Source organism: Hydra vulgaris, chromosome 09, assembly GCF_038396675.1.
Source record: "Hydra vulgaris chromosome 09, alternate assembly HydraT2T_AEP".
In the NCBI taxonomy this organism is placed as follows: domain Eukaryota; kingdom Metazoa; phylum Cnidaria; class Hydrozoa; order Anthoathecata; family Hydridae; genus Hydra; species Hydra vulgaris.
This window is the reverse complement of record NC_088928.1, coordinates 49,607,133-49,627,500: the sequence shown is the minus strand read 5'-3', so window position 1 is coordinate 49,627,500 and position 20,368 is coordinate 49,607,133. Positions and strand designations below refer to the sequence as shown.

At 26.2% G+C, this 20,368-nt stretch overlaps 1 protein-coding gene across 1 annotated transcript; it reads right to left on the bottom strand.

Moving 5' to 3' along the window:
* Window positions 1–8,932: 8,932 nt before the first annotated feature.
* Window positions 8,933–19,205, bottom strand: LOC136084846 (uncharacterized). Its single transcript, XM_065805966.1, has 5 exons — window positions 18,993–19,205; window positions 17,360–17,412; window positions 10,962–11,093; window positions 10,390–10,448; window positions 8,933–9,403 (listed from the first exon to the last, which is right to left on the bottom strand). The coding sequence occupies exons 2-5, from the start codon at window positions 17,409–17,411 to the stop codon at window positions 9,020–9,022; spliced, it is 627 nt and encodes a 208-aa protein (XP_065662038.1). The 5' UTR covers window position 17,412; window positions 18,993–19,205; the 3' UTR covers window positions 8,933–9,019.
* Between the last annotated feature and the right edge of the window lie 1,163 nt (window positions 19,206–20,368).

Below are 20,368 nucleotides of genomic sequence, written 5' to 3'. Positions count from 1 at the left end.
TTTTATATATCGCCAAATAAATCGTTCTCTTACTATGCACCACTCACCTGACCAAGGACTCCAAGGATTCTGTTATTACTATTTTTATGTATTTATTTATTTAGTGCATGAACTGGACTTTTCAACATCATTTCCGCTTGGTCTGCTAAATTCAAACTGTTAATCTAATAATCTGTTATTGTTATTGATAACATGAACAGCTTACTTGTGAACAAGATGTTAAACTAAAAAGTGATAAACCTGATGAAAAAAATTTTAGGGCTAGTTGTCGATACTGTATCAATAAAACGGTTAGCGGAAACATAAATTCATCAACAAATTTTCTCGATCACATCAGAGTAAGTACCATACAATTACAATTAATAAAAGTTATCTAGTTTAGTACAATTAATAAAAAATAATACTTAAACTTAGTTTATTATTAGTTATTACTATAGTATTCGTAGTCTATAGTTAATACTAATAATTGTAAAAAATAAAAATAAAAATACCAACGAATGACAACGATAGACTATATACTTACTTACTTAATACTAGTACAAACAAATACAAGTACTGAGGCTACAGTATTTTTATTTTACACATTTTTTCCTTTTGCAGGCCAATCATTCTAAGGAATACCATAACTATAAGGCTTGTAAAGCTACGCGAGGACAGAAGCGACAAAACAATGATGACATTCGTGATTATTCAGTTTCAGCCAAAAAACAAGCAACTGTCGATGCAGCTTTCAAGTTACCTTTATTGCCAGTGCCTAGGAAAAGTCAGAGTGAATTCGAACATCAGCTAGTGCTCATGCTAGCTGAAGATATGCAGCCGTTAGCTATGGTTGAACGAAAAGGATTTCAGAAATTTTGTAAATTGTTACTGCCACAGTATACACTGCCAAGTCGTAGAACTCTTGGCAGACGATTAAGCAACATTTATGAAAAAAAGTTATAAAAAATTTAAAAAGTTATATTTAAAAGTTATAAAAAATTTATGCAAAAAAGTCGAATTTTAGTTAACTATTTCTAATTAGTTTAAGTTAACTACTTTTATAAAAAGTTTGTAACTAAAAGTTTAACTACTTTTTTTTTAGTTTTAGTTAGTAGTTTAGTTAAGCTATAATAAAAAAGTTTGTGCCCATCACTGTATATATATATATATATATATATATATATATATATATATAATATATATATATATATATATATATATATATATATATATATATATATATATATATATATATATATATATATGTAACTTGAAATATGATATTTACCCAAATAAATTCAAAAATAGTCAGAATATTGAAACAAAGAAAATCCAGTAATTCTTTTTTCTCACAATGTTTTTATTAAAAACAATATAATTACCAAACAAAATTACCAATACAAAAAATTTTTTATATATATTTTAAAACTATTAGCACTAGAGGTCTGATGATTATTTAAAAGGCCTCTAGTGCTAGAAGTTTTAAAATATATATAAAAAATGTTTTGTATTGGTAATTTTGTTTCGTAATTATATTGTTTTTAATAAAAACATTGTGAGAAAAAAGAATTACTGGATTTTCTATTTGTTTCACTGTTCTGACTATTTTTGAATTTATATATATGTATATATACATATACATGTATATACATATATATACGTATATGTAAATACATATATTTACATATAAATTTAAGTATACGAAAAAATGTATATACATATTTATATATATACATATATTTGTATATACATATTTATATATATACATATATTTGTATATACATATATATATATATATATATATATATATATATATATATATATATATATATATATATATATATATATATATATACATATATATATATATATATATATATATATATATATATATATATATATATATATATATATATATATATATATATATATATATATATATATATATATATATATATATATATATATATATATATATGCTATTGATATTGAGGCGGAAAATATTGAAGCATTGATTAGTCAACTGAAATCTGTTGGGGAGGAATTGCCTACAATTTTTGAAGAAGCAACGTTAGCTGCAGGTGTTGCAAAAATCAGTTCTGATTTTCCAATCCACAGAAAAGTGAAACACAAAAGTTTTGCTGGGGAGCAAACTGAAGGTAATGAATAAATTATGGAATTAATAAAAACAGAAAAAAGAGAGGAGGCAACATTTTGGAGAACTGTTTTTATCACATTCTTCATTCTGTAATTGGTGTACTCTTTTTTGTGGTAATATAAAAAACTGTCTGAAGCAGAAAAAAAGAGTGAACCCATTTTTCGCAAAATGTTCTTGTGATGTAACCAAAAATGAACTTACTGAAGGATTGCTTCACAAAAATACATTTATACTGCAAATTTTGGAAAGAAACCTCTTGCCCAATTTGACTTGTTAAACAAAATTTCTGAAATGAAGCTTGGGCAACTCTTTAGAAATCTAGTGATAGGATTGCGTATTTTTGCTTCAATTCCAGTGACAGCGACCTTATGTGAGCGTTAATTGATTGAAGGTCATCAAGAATTTTTTGCGCTCAACTATGGGGCACAAACGAAATAGCGACCTCGCAATTTTGAATACCGAGTGTCTGTTAGCACAAAATCCTGACTACTGTGATGTGATTGAAAAGATTGTTAAACAAAAGAGAAGAAAAATAACATTGTAGGAAACAAAACCTGGACTATTTAATTATACTTATATACCAGTAATACAATCAAAAAATTTAAACAGGCCTTTTTTTTTTGGAGAAAGAGTCCTAAACTGGAGAATGACTCCCAAACTGAAGGATGCTAGGGGCTCCCCAATTTTATGCATGAACTTGCTCACAACATCTTAGAAAACAACAAACAGTATGGCTTTCTACCAGGTAAAAGCACAACCTGAGCGTGCAAGCTGGGTACCACCTAGTATCAATTTTTTTCATATAAAAACGCGGGATAGTACTGCTATGAAATGATAAACAAAAATGATAAAAGAAAACAAAACATTGAAGATAACTTGAATGTAAATATTGAAATTTTGTATTACACACATATTATATAACATATTTTTCAGATAAAATTTAAAATTTATTAGTGTTTTCAAAAAATAAGTATACACACACGAATGCACACATTCACAAAGAGATATAAATATATACTATTAAGATTATTATTAATACTATTGTTATTATTATGTATTTCACCATGAAAAAAATTCAAAAATATGCATAAAATGAAAATATACGGCTTGGGCAAGATGAAGAAAAACTCAATCTTATCGCCAAGCTCATAGTGACAATTAAAAGTTAAAAACATTGTAATAAAATACATAATTTGTGTTTAATTATTCATTTACACTATCAAAATATGTTAATAATCATGATTTATATCAATTTATAGTTAATCTTTTCACACAAAAAAAAAAAAATTAAAACGTTTAATAAATGTTCGCTCATTAATTGAATACTTGGTATGGTCTCCTTGAGCTTTCAAACAACTAGCTAAATGGTTAGAATTAAGCTGTAAAAATGGGAGCGAAAAAATTTCTTAAATTTTTAGGAAACTTAAGTTGAATCTACACTTGTCTGATTTCCTTTTGTAGATCATCAAAAAATAAGAATACTTTTCTGAACTTGATTTATAAGATGATTGCATCAATTGTTATTAGGGTTGAGCTTGATTGAACTAACAAACAAAAGGCCGATGATCTGAATCCCATTTTTAGGTTACTAACTGCTTACAAACTAGCGTGGTAATAGGTTGCTCAATTATGCTGAATTTTGTGGGTATTCGTAATGTTCGTAAATATTTTTAGTTTTTCCTTAAGTATTCTTAAGTAAATTAGGCTATATATTGTAAGGAAACATAAACCATAACCTGCCTCTTAGATTGAAGGTTATGGCAACCCATGTCATAATTTTGAAGCAATATTTTACAGTTAAAAGCAAACATTGGGGTTGAATCTTTGGCAAGGCGAACGTCTAACGCTAGTAAAAACAATCAAATTGCTCAATTAATAACTTACCGCAAAATATCTTTCTTTGTATTTTGGACAGATTTTTGCATCAGTTTATTATACAATGCATGATTTGTTATGAGTTGTGTTAAAGTTGAATGAAATATCCTACTCTTTTTTTAATAATGTTATTTTTTAGTAACTTTAAAATATGAACTATTTAACTGGTACCTTTTACTTCTTAAAAGCTTTGAATTTAATTACAGGTTTCATATGTTCAGGGTAACCATTATATATTTTCTGTGAGTCGTCATTTTTTTTACACAACTTATAAAATCGTCTTTACAATATTTACTAAATATTTATTAATTTTTGTTGCTATTTTCTTAAGTTCTTTTTCAATAAAAACATAAAAATTGTTTTGCTTTTTGTTTACTTGTTTTAATTTAATTTTTGAAATGAGACTTAACTTTTTTTAACAATTTAAATTTCAGTTTGATGCAATAATAAATATTGGAAACTACATTAAAAGATGGACTAACTCTTAATCCTAGAAAGTACCTTTCATCCAGTAATTTTGATTTGGCAGTTATGCAAAGAGATGGAAACTATGTCCTTTATGTTACACAAAAATATGTATATATATGTATATAAATGGAAAATGCCTTTCAAAAAATGTAATTTACAAGTGCATTGTTTCCTCACAAAATAACCCTGATAAACAATAATTGGCTTAACTGAGGGGGAATGGAAAAAACGTTATGCCAACCACAAACAATCGTTTAAACACAAAAAATATTTAAAAGAGACTATGCTGTCAAAATATATCTAGGATTTAAAAAAAAAGAAGAAAAATTTTAATTTAGAATGGTCTATTCTAAAATCTGCCCCTGCCTATAATAACATTTCCAAAAAATGAATGCTATGTTTGCAACAAAAATTTTAAACAATTACTCATTTAAACCAGGAAAATTTATTAAATAAAAAATCTGAATTAATTTTTAAATGTTGGCACGAAAATAAATACCTCTTAAAAAATTACAAAAACAAATGACCAAATTAAATGACCCCCATTCCAAAAAAAATGTATTAAATAATTACTTTCTGTAACTTCCCGTTAACCAAAAAAATATAGTAATTAAAAAAATTTTTTATTTTAATTTTTAGTTATAATAATTTATAACTTCCTGTAAAATATTTTTTCTATAATTTGAAATTTTATTGAGATCAGATAAGTGTTTTTTACTAATTTATTATTCCTCTGTTCTTTAAGAACATTGAGCACTCTATTTGTAAAATACACCAACATAATTTATATATATATATATATATATATATATATATATATATATATATATATATATATATATATATATATATATATATATATATATATACATATATATATATATGTATATATATATATATATATATATATATATATATATATATATATATATATATATATATATATATATATATATATATATATATGTATTTATATATATACAACAAGAAAATAAAATCATTAAATCATTAGACCCACAAATCTATAGTTTATATTTATTAAATTCTTTATATATATTATTTATAATCTTGAAGTCGTAGAAAACTGTTAAATTAGTTTGCAACTTCTGAAAAATAAAATTGAAAATCGATATTTGCAATTATTGATCATTTTACATAATATTGGAGTCAATGTTATTTGGGTCATAAAAATGGAACGAGGCTGTGTTGATATATTACTAAAACTTTCAATAAAATTTTAATACATTTATAGAACTTTTACTATATTTACTACTTATATAAAACTAATATTTTAAAAAATTGAAAGGTCCTAATTTTATCTATAAATATAAGGCAAATTTTGTAAACTAAAATTTCTTGTGATAATTACAACATTAAAATTTAGGTGGCTCTAAAGTTAAAATTGCCGTTCTCAACTGCTGTAAAACAATATCTTAAAAAATTTGTTGTACCTGATCAACCAATCAACTGCAAGAAAAGCTCATATTAAATTCTTTAGTAAAGCATCTGATGAAGCTATAAAGCATTAGAACCTTTACAATAGAATTTCATGTTTTTAAAAATCTTTTTTTTTTATGTTGGTTGCAAAAAAAAAATATTTTCTCTCCTACATAAAAAATATTTCAATTATTAGAAATCAAGGGCATGAATTCCTCCTCTGCTATTAACCAGACCATATGACTTGTTGAAGCCTTAAAGAAGAGCTCGTGATAAAATTTTTTAAACCAATTGAAATACTACTGCCAATATGATTAGAATATTCTGAGGAACTATACTTCTCGTTGAAGGAGAATAAAGTAGCACAGTGCTGAAATTTATTGCTAAATATGTAGGTGGCACACGGTCTGGAGTTCATTGCACTGCTCCTGACATTCTAATGTTCATAAAGCTTAAGGCAAATTAAAATAAAATCTTGTATTAAAATATTAATTACTCTAATCTTCAGAAATTTGACTGGAAAGAAACTTCTTTTTAAGTTAAACAGCTGCAAATAGAACTATGTAACTTCAAGATAAGAGGAAAGGTTAAATAATAACCCCATATAAAATAGTTATACATAAAAACTAAATTCATAAGATAAATGTGTGGTTTTATCTGGTAGAACTTAATTATATTACTTAAGGTTGAGTGTAAATTAATCATACACTTTTTATTTAGAAGATCTTTACAAGCTAAAGACTAAGAACAACCTTTCTAGAAAATTTCTGTAATGAAAATTGATTATGGTATTAAATAACAAAATCTTTGAAAATTTTTTTTTAGAATAAAAATGTTTAACTACCGGATATGATGTATTTTTCAAAAGTAGTTTTTTATAACTTTATCAAAATATGGTAATATTGGTATAATATAGCTATTTTGTAACCAATTTTGTTTCAAAAGGTGTCTGAATAAGAGTGTTTGAGGATAAAAAATTAATTTTTACTATCAAAACTAGCAGAAAGTAAAAATAAGTCTAACCGTTACTTAAAACGGTCAAATTATGGTAATTGTCAACTTTTCCGACTTGAACCTAAAACATATACCGGAAAAATTTTTTAGAATGAGTTTTAGATTAAATATGTTAATGCATTTTTAAAAAATTCATTAATATTAATATTAATATATATTTGTGAAATATGTTAGTGTAGTTTATAAATAGAATTCTGAATGTTATTAAAAAACAGAGCAGTAATAAATTTTTAAAAAAACACTTAACTTACTTAAGCTTCTACTGTCAGTAATTCCTTCAGCAGGAATATCAGGAGGCCCTAACTATCACGCTGAAGTATATTATATATGAATAATAATATATGAAAAGTAATAATATATGAAAAAATTAGTCAATGTTTATTTTGGTTTATAAAATAAGGTTTATAAGAAAAAATATATATATCTTTTATTAATATTTGTCTTTAATTTTCTTATTTTTCTTATTGTTTTTTTAAATGGCTTTTTTTTAATTTTTCTTAGTTATTTTTTTGTTTTTGTTTTATTTAAATTTTTTTTGGATTTTATTTTTTGAATTTTTGTTGCTGAAAATTTTTTATAATAAATAAATTTGTGATTTATAAATCATATATGAAAAATGCTTCAATGTTTATTTTAACCTTTATACCTTGTAAATTTATTTAACAACAATTTCAATCAATGTTTATGAAAGTCGATAACAATGAGTTGACTTATTTTGATACTAAAGTTAACGCAGCGTTAACCAAGAATAAAACAATTACTCATACATTAATTACCGGTGAATTACATAGCCTTAATGCAAACAAATCTTATGAACCTGACGAAGTTAGTCTGTATGTTCTAAAAATTTATGCGGAATCATTAGCAATCTTTACTTCTCTTTTATTCATAATATTGTTCAACTTATCATCAATATCCAAAGGATCAAAAGATCCTTTACTACAGAATTTCATATGAGTTTTTCTTCCAGTTGATTGGCTGAGCTGTGACTGTTTCGTTTTAAGACATTGTCTTAAAGCAGTTGAGAACGGCTGTTTTTACTTTAGAGCAACCTAAACTTTATTTTTGGTTATGTTCACAAAAATATTTAGTTTACGAAGTTTGTAAATTTTATACTAATTGAAATCGTTTATGTTACAGTGACTTTTTAGAAACACCAGTTTTATAAAATTGAGGTGTTCAAACTCATTTATTTAATTACTCATTACATTTTGGTAATAGCAAAAGCTCTATAAATATATCACAATAAATATATCACAATAAATATATCACAATTTTATGTACAATAATAGGTTAACACAGCCACAGATAATAATCATTTATGATCCAAAAAACAACGGCTCCAATATTATTTAAAATGATCAAAAATCGCAAATATCGATTTGCAATTTTATTTTTTAGGAGTTGCGAAAGAATTCAATAGGTTTCTACTAGAGGTGTCCCGAATATTTTTGCCGGATATGCCGGATAGTGAACTTTTCTAAAGTTCTATAAGTGTTTATGAAGAAAAAACAAGTCTTTAATAAATATTATTCAATCTTACTTTAAAAAATCAGTGTAAAACTGTGTAACACGGTATATGTGCTGACGAAGTATAGAAAATAGTAATTAAAAAAAACAAACATTTGGCTTTAAAAAACGATTTTTCTTTATAAATTATTAATGCATATTACTGTGTTACACCAGTTTTTTATTGATTTTATTTTTTTAAATCTTGAATACTATCTAATGTTGTATGGCAAAACTTGTTTTTACTTCATAAACATTTATAGAACTGTAGAAAAGTTCACTATCCGGCAAAAATATCCGGGACACCTCTTGTTTCTACGTCTTCAAGAACATGAATTAAAAAAAATCGAAAGTTTTAATTCTGCTTAATTGTATTCAAAAAAATGATAAAAGTTACAAAGTTTTAAATGTTATATATATATATATATATATATATATATATATATATATATATATATATATATATATATATATATATATATATATATATATATATATATATATGTATACATAATTAGACCGTAAAATCGTTAAGCCTGAATATCTATACTAAAATGACGTTGTTTAAAAAAATTTTTATCAATCACGATTTGTTGCAGTTGCCCACGTTGGTCTATTGATTCCATCATAGATAACCAAATTTCCATCTGTTTGCATTACCAGACGATGAGGCTTTGACCCTTTCTGATTAGTACCACTTGCCCAAGTTGCTCTGTTGTAAGCATCGTAAATAACCAAATTTCCATCATTTTGCATTACAACTCTTCTTGGAGCAGTTCCTTTATTATAAGAACCACTTGCCCAAATTGCATTTTGTGGTACCCAATGTTGTGTAACATAAAGAACAAAGTTCCCATCCCTTTGCATAACTGCAAAATAACAATTGCCGGATGAAAGATACTCTCCAGGATTTATAGTTAGTCCATCTTTTAATGTAGTTCCGATGTTTATTATCGCATCAAACTGAAATTTAAATTATTAAAAAACGTTAAGTCTCAAATCAAAAAAAGATACTAAAAAAAAATTGTTTTTGTTTTTATTGAAAAGAAACTCTAGCAAAAAACATCAAAAACTAATAAATTTTACTATATATTGTTAAGGCAATTTACTAAAGTGTGTTAAAAAAATGACAACTTAAAAAACATTTATTGTTAACTCTTAACACATGAGAACTATGATAAAATTCAACTTTAAATGCTTTTAAGAACTTAAAGATAACAGTTATGTTTAAAGATGAATTTTATCATGAGAACTATGATAAAATTCATCTTTAAATGCTTTTAAGCACTTAAAGATAACAGTTATTAATTTCATTATTAGAAGTTGTTAAAAGATATCATTATCAAATAAAGAGGAGAATTTTTCACAAAACTTTAACACAAGTCATAACATATTATGCAACATATAATAAATTGATGCAAAATTTTATTCTAATTAAATTATGATGTATATAATGGAGCTGAACAAAATACGAGTCAGTTAGTACTTACAAAAATTAAAAAAACAAACTAGGTCTCATAAACAAAACAACTTTTAACTTAATCTATCTAACTTGCAATCGAAGTCGCTCAACATTCACTAAAATTAGATGCTTTACGTATAGTTTGCTCAATCAATTAAAAAAAATATGTACACAGACATTTTTATTTAATGGATTAAACAAACTTAAAGAGTAGCGAATAATTATTATTGGAATCGGCTGTAAAAAGCTACTAAACAAAAACAGGAAAAGTTTTTTAAGTAAATAAATGACAAATGTAAAAGAAGTATAAAGTAAGAAATAGAAAACAGATAATAGTTAATCAAAGTCTCATCAAGATCTAATGAGCTAATAGATTATTATTCAGTTTTCCCATCGAGATAAAAGCATTTTTTCAAAATAAGTTACACATCCAACAAGTTTAATCTATGTAACATTACAAATTAGAAGACTTAAACAAACACATTACCTGTACTTTTTGCACTGTTTTTACTGCTGTGCTGTTTTCATCCTTAAAGGCATGTAGACCTAAATACAATGCGTTCAATGACATTAAATAATATAATAAAACATATACTAACATCTTAATATGTATTATTAACAAAAAATATTTCTTTAATACACTTGCTGCTTTTTCAAAAAATAAATAACTTGTTTTTAACTAATTAACTATTAATGAGGTTTAATGTTTTAAAGATTTAATTTAGTAATTTCCACGTTTTGAAAATGTTTTTAAAAGCAAGCTCTTAAAAATTGATGTTTTTAATGATCAAGGATTCTTCATGTGTCAAATATTGTCAGAAATTATCAAATAAAGTCAGATAAAGGTCCTCACTTAGTCATGATGAATACACTTTCTTATATACTTTAATATATGTAAAAGTAAATTTAAAAAATGAGGATATGTTTATTTTAAGTTTCTTAGAGGTACCTACCTTTTAAGAGGTATCTCCCTTCAAATTAAATAAGGCAAAATTTGTTTTACCAAATAACTGTAAACTTTTTTTGAAAGTATTAACTGTGACATTTCATAATTAATACCTGAACAGTGGGTACCACACGAAATAGTCTCAACTAACGCAACATCTTTACAACTATGTGCAGGCTTGCAAGTTCGTGTACGTGTGCTTACTGAACAGTTGCTATATGGAGACCATTCACTAATAAGTTGACCTAGAACAAAAAATTATAAATTTATAATTATTACTGGTTTCATATTCGTTACGGAAACTTTTTTAATTACATTACGTCGCAAACGGAAAATGGTGATACTATAAATAAAAACTTAATGATGTTTCAGTAAATAATTTATTAAATTAATAGTTAATTTTATAGAATTAAATTTCTATTTTTTGTATTAGTTATTTGTTTTTTTTTGTTGAATAAGGTGAAAAAGAGACAAAAAGTGTTGCCAGAGAATAAGTCATAACAACAAAAATTTCACATTTTATTTAATAACTGTATAGACGTTTATATTTGCGTTTTTTTGATAAATCTACAACTATTTTTGTTTTTATATTATTTTGCTCGTTTTTTGTAAAGAAACTTTTTACGTCCCGTCGAAAACAAATGCCTATCAAATATATTTAGAAATTATAATTTTAGTCGATATTTTGCCTCAGCATTTTTTAGCCTTGTCTCAGCAGATTTTGTGAAATGTTTTCAAAAAACCACAAATGTTAAGACAAGGCAGAAAATGCAGTACACCATCTGGGTGGTACAAGTAAATTTTGTGGAAAACAAATGTTTGTGACTTATTTAAAGAGCACTAGACTCGTCTCAATTTTATGTCTAGATTTTATTGAGTTTATGGATAACCTTAATTAGAAAAGAAGTTTAGAATTTATAAGATCAAATGTTTTGAACTCATAAGATCAAATAAGTTTGTAAAAAAGATTTTATTTTTGACATCTTATCACAAGCTTTTCAAAAGTAAAGAAAAAGTTTTCAAAATTAAAAAAAAAAATTAATACATCTTTTTATTTTGATTTAAAAAACAAACTTTAAAATTTTTCAAGTATTCATAGAATAAAATGATGACAATATATTTTGTTTATTATTTTGTTCTAATAAAAGTAATTCAAAAATAGGTTTTGTTTATTATTATATATTGGTTTAATCAAAAAGCAAGGAGCTTATACTTATTTATTCAAATAGCTTTTGGCATTTAAAAAACCATTGTAATAATAATAATAATTTTTTGTGCAAGCTGTTGCTTATAGCATGTAAATTTGTTTAAAATAACAGAATGCCTTGTAAAAATTTCGATTTTCACCATCATTGTTTTTCATATTAATTTGAAATTACTCTCTACATGAAGTTCCCAAATCGTCTTGATCTTTACTCTCTACAATCAGGATAATCTTTCTTGACACACAAAGATGCTGATTATTTCCAATCTCTGTCTACAACAATCGTTCCCTTACTTTTCTTTTGGAGTCATACTACACGTTCTTTTAATCATTATCGTTTCTGTTATTTCGAGAAACACAATAAATCTCAAATATTCATGTTTAACAGTGATACATTGTTAAACTGTTAAGGCATATTTGTGTACAACCTCTAATATTTGATAAGGCAAAAAAAAAAAAATTTTTTTATCAAACTTTACCCATACTAAACTGTTATGAACCATATCGCTAACAAGTTTAAACTGTTTTAAATCATATCTCTAATTAGTTTAAATGCAATAAAATAACTTTAAACATAGACAAAGCAAAGTATATCTTATTTCGCCTATTAAGAAATAAACGATTTTTGCATAAAATATTCTAAACCTATTTGTTGATAGAAACAGTCAAAAACGTTTTTAGAAATATTTCTTGATAAAAATGCTAAATAACTTTAGTGCTAAAATACATGGAAATTCATGTATTTTAGCACTAAAGTTATTAAAAGTTTTAGCACTAAAGTTATTAAAAGTATTGGCAACCTAATTAAATTCAGAACTTACTTAAACAAATATAATTTAAAGAAACAATAATGCTTCTTTATAAATAGTTAAATAAACTACGTAAATATTTGTTAAGAAGTATATAAAAAAGCAATTTGCAACTTTTTTATCGTCGTCAGAAACTTAATGGGTGTTAAGCAAATTTTAAAAATCGTTTTCTACATTCAAATTTGTTAAATGAAGGCATGAATTTCCTTAATGTAAATTAACTTTAAAAAACTTTATGTACTTGTTTTAATGTAAAATTGACTCAACCCTATAATTTTTTATATATTTATAATTATATGTCTTTAATATAATATAAAATAGTTCCATGATGTATTTGTTTGAGAAAATAGTTATAATTCCAGCATTTGCGTGTAGAATCAATAAAAATTTATATTTCGGTATAATCTTTTAAAAGATATTTTTAATAAATTAGAAAGTTTGAATACAGAGAAGTTGTTTTAAACTTGAATTTTTAATCGTAAAAAATTGCGCACTTGGAATAGCCGCTTGCAAATATAACTACAGCTTCCATTGAGAGCTACCTCTTTAGTGAAAATTACCCAAAATAAGTCCTCAATTTAAAAAGAAAGTAAACTGTCGCCGTTAAATTATTGTCAGATTTTTCTCACTTCTGTACCTTGTAAAATCCTAGAAGGGGTTGTGCGAGGTTAAATTATGAACTTCCTAAATGCAAATAATCTTCTTTTGAAAAATCAACGCGGCTTTGTTAAAAAAAGATTTTGTTCAACCAACCTTATTAAGACATTAGACTCAATCTCGCAGTACTTGTCTCAGAATATACCTGTAGATGTAACTTACTTAGATTTAGCGAAGATATTTGATTCAGCGCCCCATAAAAGACTACTAATAAAACCTTAATGTTAGGGGTCTTCTTGTACATAGTTAAAATTAATTGACGCATTTTTAAAACTTTGAAAATATTTCAAATATATATGCCGATGATGCAAAAGTATAATCAAGGGTTGATTGTGAAGTAGGGTAAAGGAAGGTATGTTCGTGATATATGTAATTTCGTGATATTTCGCTCGCCATTTGTAGCGAACATACCTATTAGTCAAAAACATCGAAATTGCGTCAAATGGTACCCCGGGGTACTACTGTCGATTCACAAATAGTAGTTGGGTGCGTGTGATACGTCAATTGTTTACTATCAGTTTGTACATTCTTTAGCATTATTTAACGTGCGTTCAGCACATTTGTTTGGAGTACTTGTCCAACATTTTTATTTCCAGACTTGTGTTTTAAGGTAAGTAAATTATTTTTATTAAATATTAAACTAGAAAAGATGCTTGATTTAATGGTAAAACTTTTGTTTTTTTATTAACTTCCTATAACTTATGATTCCTTATCGCAGTTACACATTTTCTTAACGTTTTCACCTCAAATGAATTTACATTTTTAATCATGTTTCTTTTATTAAATATAATGACATTAAAAATTGTTTTAAGCACGATATAACTATATAGTTAAATGATAATAATATCTTTCTCTATACGAATCTGCAAATATTTTTGCAGTAAAGCCTATCACGAAATTACCTACTATCACGAAATTACTTACTATCACAAAATTACATTACTGCAGAAACTAGTTAAATAGGACTGGGTCCTAGTCAATAATGCCTAAAATCTTGCTGCTTATAGGGCATCGATGGCTAACAGTCATATGATCAGTGATTTTTATTCAAAACTTGATTCATTAATGATCCAATTAGGTATTAAAGATATGCCTGGCCGCCTTTGGAATTGTGATGAAACTGGACTATCTTATGTAGTAAAGCCTAATAAAGTAGTCACTGCTATTGGTAAACGTTATGTTTATAAAAGAACTTATGCTGATCGTGAAGAAACGCATACACTTTTAGGATGTGTATGTGCCAATGGATCATGGATTCCACCTTTAATTATATTCAAAGGCGTTAGATGGAACGATAATCTTAAAGCTGATTGTTTACCAAACTGTATGGTAAAATTATCTCCAAAAGGATGGAATAATAGTGACTTATTTTTGGAATGGTTTAAATTTTTTATTGATTCTATTCCAAGTGAACGACCTGTGATATTATTCATGGATTCACATGCATCACACATTAACATGGATGTTATATTACTTGCAAAAGAAAATGAAATATATTTATTTACATTTCCAGCTCATACTAGTCATTTATTACAACCACTAGATGTAGGAATATACAAGCCACTTAAGTCAAACTGGGCCACTAGCTTAAATGACTTTATGAGGGAAATTCCTGGAGAAAAACCAAATCGGACAACTTTTCATACAATATTGAATCCAGCATTTATCAACAGCTTTTCTAAAAAAAATATAGAAAATGCATTTATAAAAAGTGGCATTTGCCCTTTAAATAAAAATGCCATTCATCCAGAAGCAATAGCTCCATCTCAATTGACAAACAGAGAGATTCAAAGTACAGAAATTCAACCACACGGTAATACTGCTATACAAACATTGTTAACTATTCCATCTGTAGAGCCAACCACACCTAACCCTAATAGGCCAAAAAGGGATTCAAGTGCAAAGTGTCTGACTCCTCCTGATCAACCTATTCCATTAACTTCAAAGGATTCTATTCCTGTATGTTCTAAAAAAAGTAAAAAAATAAAAATGCTTCAAAAGATGATGATTGGGAGTGCGGTGTTTGTAAAAAAAGTTACAACAGTGATGTAAAAAAAAAATGGAAAAAAATGGGTGCAGTGTTCCTATTGTTTAGTACCTTATCATGAGAGTTGTCAAACATATGAGGACATTGGTGAAGTATTTATGTGTGATACATGTTGTCAACAAGAATGTGATTTAGAAAAATAAGTTAATCAGATATAAGTATGGTTAATATTATAGTTATTATATTAAGAGTTTTTTGTAGGTCTGTTATTTTATTTTCTAAGCTACCTATGTTAAAAGTATATTTTTTTATATATATAAATATAAAGTAATGAAAGTATTATTATAATTTTGTTAACTTATAAGCCTGACTATATTTATATTTTATGAACTTAAAGTCTGATTGAATAGTTATGAATTCAAAACAAGTGTTGATATTTTTTGTTATATTATACCAGATGTTATACTTAATTAGTAAAGAAAAATTTAAATATTATTGTGTATTCACGAAATTACCTAACCACTATCACGAAATTAAATATCATATCACAAAATTACCTAACTTTTCTCAATGACTTTTGAGCTTTTATAAAAACTTATCAAAGGACTTAAAATCCCAAAACTGCATAGATTCTAGTAACTTTACTCTATGTACATCAAACAATTAAAGTAATTAAGTAAAATTACTGAAATTGACTTTGTAATTACACATCTAGTTAATTTATCACGAACATACCTTCCTTTACCCTAAGTGTTAATCTTTAACAAAATAACTTAGATAAAGCTGTCAACTGGTCCAACAAATTGCTACTAAAGTTTAATTTTCAGACTTTAATTATGCACTTTGGTAAAAAGAATCTAATTCATTTTATTCAAAATATACCTTTAAGTACCGGTGTCGCTGAAAAAGATCTTGGTGTAGTATTTACCTCTGACTTAAAATAAAAAAAATAAACAACTCTATGTGCAAGTAAAATAAAGTTTTGGGTATGTTGAGGAATACATTTTAAGGTTTATAAAAGATTATATGCACAAATTTTGTAAAACCGTTAATTGAATTGCTATATCCGTGTGGTCTACATGTCTTAAAAATGAAATTAATCTTTTAGAAAAGGTATAGTATTGTGCTACAAGAATGATGCTGCCACTAAAAAACTATGTTATGAGAAGAGATTAGATAAAATGGGTCTCACTATTTTAGTTGTAAGACAGATTCAGGGTGACTTGATTTCATGTACAAGTTATTCAATGGATTTGAAAAAGAAGGTAATTCAATTAAAGTAATTTAACTAAGAAGCAAGTAGTCACAAAATGAAATTTAATCGCGAAATAACTTGTTATTTTCTGCGGCATTTTTTTTTAACAAATATCTTTTAACAAACAGAACATCTTTTTAATGGAGTTGACTACCTACTGGTATCGTTAATTCTCTAACTCTGTTAAAGCTAAACTTGACATATGGGTTTTAATTAATGAACGATGCTGAATAATGATATAGCTGTCTAAGAATACTCGGTGCACTCACCGAAATGTCGGTCGCTTCTCAAAGATATTACTATTACTTTTACTAATTTTATTTTACAAATATTAGAATTTTAAATGAGGTAAGACGATTTTACACGTCAAAGCCTAATCACTTTATTACTGGATTAAATTTTTTTTTTTAATAATTTTAATATGTCAATTACTTTCGACTTATCTGTTGCATATACAGTATAATATGTTATATATACCGTGTAATATGTTATATATGGTAGTTTATTTTAGCTTAAGCTTTTTTTATTTAAATTTTTTTAAATAAGTATAAGTATGTACAGTTAAATAAATATAAATAGGTATAATTAAATAAAGTTACCTTTTGAAAATGAAAGCAAGCACACAAGCACGAAACCAAATAAATACTTCATTCTAAATATTTTATAAAATATTGTTATTAGTTGAACTTGAAAATATTCTTACATAAGATATACCTAAAATAAAAGAAGTTTAAGGGCGCCAAACCGAAAAAAACATATATATATATATATATATATATATATATATATATATATATATACTTTTTTTTTCTCCTTATTTTATACAAATACTATTTTTACTAAATTACTACTTTTTTTTTATTCGTCTTAAACGCGTCTTTTACCAATAGGTAGCGACTAGCTAGTTGTTCGCTGGCTAGTCGCTAGCTCATTTCCTACGGGGCAGTTGACGTTGACGTCACATCAAATATTATGCAAATGAAATTTGATGCAAGTGGTATATAATGTTAGTTCACAACCAATGATGCAACTTGATAGATGTAGAAAATTTAAAAAATCAAGATCATGTTGTTAGGGGAAGATTAATCAAGAAGGGAGCCTTTTGAAAATCCTTGATTTTTTTTGTAAAAACTATTAATCATGGAGCAATGATATTTTATCAGAGTGTTTATTTTGTCATACTAATGCATAGCCTGCATGAGTTTTCATTTTGCAAGAAGAAAAGTTGTGATAAAACTTAAAATGAATCATTCATTGCAAAAAGTATCCCTTAATAAATTACTCCTTGTGAACACCATTACTAGCAGCCGTAGCTCAGTGGCTAACGCGCTTGTCTCAGATCCATGGTTCAACGCCACCTCTCGGTAAGTTTTACATCGGTAAGGTAGGAGACGTGAACTTTCTCTCAATTGCTCTTGCGCGGGGGTCTGTAATAAAACCAAGAATTTTAAGCTTAAATAAAAACTTATGCAAATATAATCACAATTGTTATATTGAAAATAAACTAATATTGATACTTTAAAATACAAGCTTTATACATAGTTTTTTTTCAACTCAGTTTTTAATGTTATTGTTGAGTTGTTATATGAAATATAACAAATCAATAACAAGGCGCGAACGGACTATCCTGCCCATCGCCATCTTGCCCCGTTTTCTCTCAATTCCTTTAAACATGTTGTAACAAGAATGTTATAAACTTTATAATTGTTACAATCCCTAGAAGGCATTTGCTACAGTTTTTCGATACTTATTTCTCAGCTAACTTATTACTCATTTACACCCAGCGGGCACAGAACGTCTGCTAGACGTCTTAAGGACGTTCTACAGACTTGTGACGTCCATAGAACGTCATAGAAACGTCCCGCGGACGTCTGTGCCCACTGGGCACTTTATGTGATTTTTAATACTTGCTCAAAATACAAAAAAAAAAAAAAAATTAACTCCATTAAAATTTAATATAGTAAATAAAAAGGTAAAGTTATAAGTAATACCATAGTAGTAATATTTAAAAGTAATACTTCTAATCTTTGTTTAAAAGTAATACTTCTAATCTTTGTTTAAAAGTAATACTTCTAATCTTTGTTTCTGCTTTCCAAGTGTCTTTTTTAATACTGTTTTTCTTAAAACACAGTTGCCTAATAACTTTTAAGCGTGAAAATTTGATTTTTTTTTATAATACAACCTACAGTTTAAAATATGTGCATTTGACATGTGTTTCAAATCAATAAATACCTTACTACTTTACCGCTAATGATTGTTTATCTGCAAAACTTTCTGCTACTTCAACGTGCCCTTTACTCACAGATTCAAAAACAACCTTCTTCATCAGTCTTTAGCAGCCAAATGGTTTTTATAGAGGTGTGCCCTAATAAATGCGTGAGTTCAATGTGATTAAGTCGATGACGTCTTTTGATGCTAGTTGTCAAATGGCACTCAGGTTAAGTACTAACTAGCATCAATGACACTTTAAAAGTTTAAAAAAATTGCAACTTTTAGTTTGAATGAACGATTCAAAGATGACAAAATGAGAGAACAAGTCATGAAAGGTGAAATTTATTTCAAAAGAATCTTTATCTTCAGCATAACAATAATAATAATTTTTATATTAATGGTTATCAGTTAAACGGAATGAATGAGCAGAGGTTCAGCCAATACCATCACAAATTGTTTTTAATAAAGCTAAGAAAAGCGTTTTCAAATATTTATAAATCCGTTCTGCTTTTGTAATTAAATTTTTAATTTTTAATTAAATGACTTCTCGCATTATTCAAATTTAAAACGCTAGATGCATTCACAGTCATGAAATAATAATTTTCTTTGGAAATGAATTTTCTTTCGAAAAAGAAAAAAGAGACGTGCTTCATTATAAGGAAAACACTCAAGTCCTGAATCTTCTATACAAAATAAAAAACTGGGATTTAAGGAACCATTACTGTAGCTTGGAGATTCTAACAATCACACACTTTATGATTTATTTAGTTACTTAATTTTATATAAGAACAATCTAATAAATACAATAGAATGAGAAAAACGTTTAGTTTAAAGCTTATATATTTCGTAACCTTTTTTAAAGTTTTTTAAAATCAAACATTGAAAAACTTATTAAAAAAAGATAACCAATTAAACAAACTGAAATAACAGCCAGACACAAATCTAATCAGCTCAACCGTTTAAACAAATAGGTTTAGTATATGAAATCGAGGCTCAACTTAACACTTAAACTTATAGTATTTGATTCAGAAGAAAGGAGTTTAAAAACTTAAACATATAAAGTTTACATACATGCACATACATGCATTAAAAATTTGTACATACATATTTGTTTTTTAGTTAATTAGTGGTAAGAAACAAGAAAGTTTTATACAACTGAAAACAAATATTTTAAATACTTAAGAATTTAGAGATAAAATTTATTTTGTCTTTTGAGATGAGGTAATTTTTAATATACTTAGTTATTTAAAATACTTGGTTAACTGCCAAGTCCTTGGTCCAAATGTTTCAAAGAATGTTTCGTTTTACTATTATCTTTTAGGAACAAGAAAAAAAGGCGCTGAGCATTTCATTTAAATAAAAAATTATAATTTTTATTCGTTGGTCGTTGATAATTA

Bases quoted from the DNA above. Each gene is read 5' to 3' on its own strand.
- LOC136084846 (XM_065805966.1), bottom strand. From the start codon at position 17,411: ATGAAGTATTTATTTGGTTTCGTGCTTGTGTGCTTGCTTTCATTTTCA. The intron at 10,449-10,961 runs GTATTAATTATG...CATTGTATTTAG, and splicing joins GTGTGGTACCCACTGTTCAG to GTCTACATGCCTTTAAGGAT. The intron at 9,404-10,389 runs GTAATGTGTTTG...TTTAAATTTCAG, and splicing joins AAACAGTGCAAAAAGTACAG to TTTGATGCGATAATAAACAT.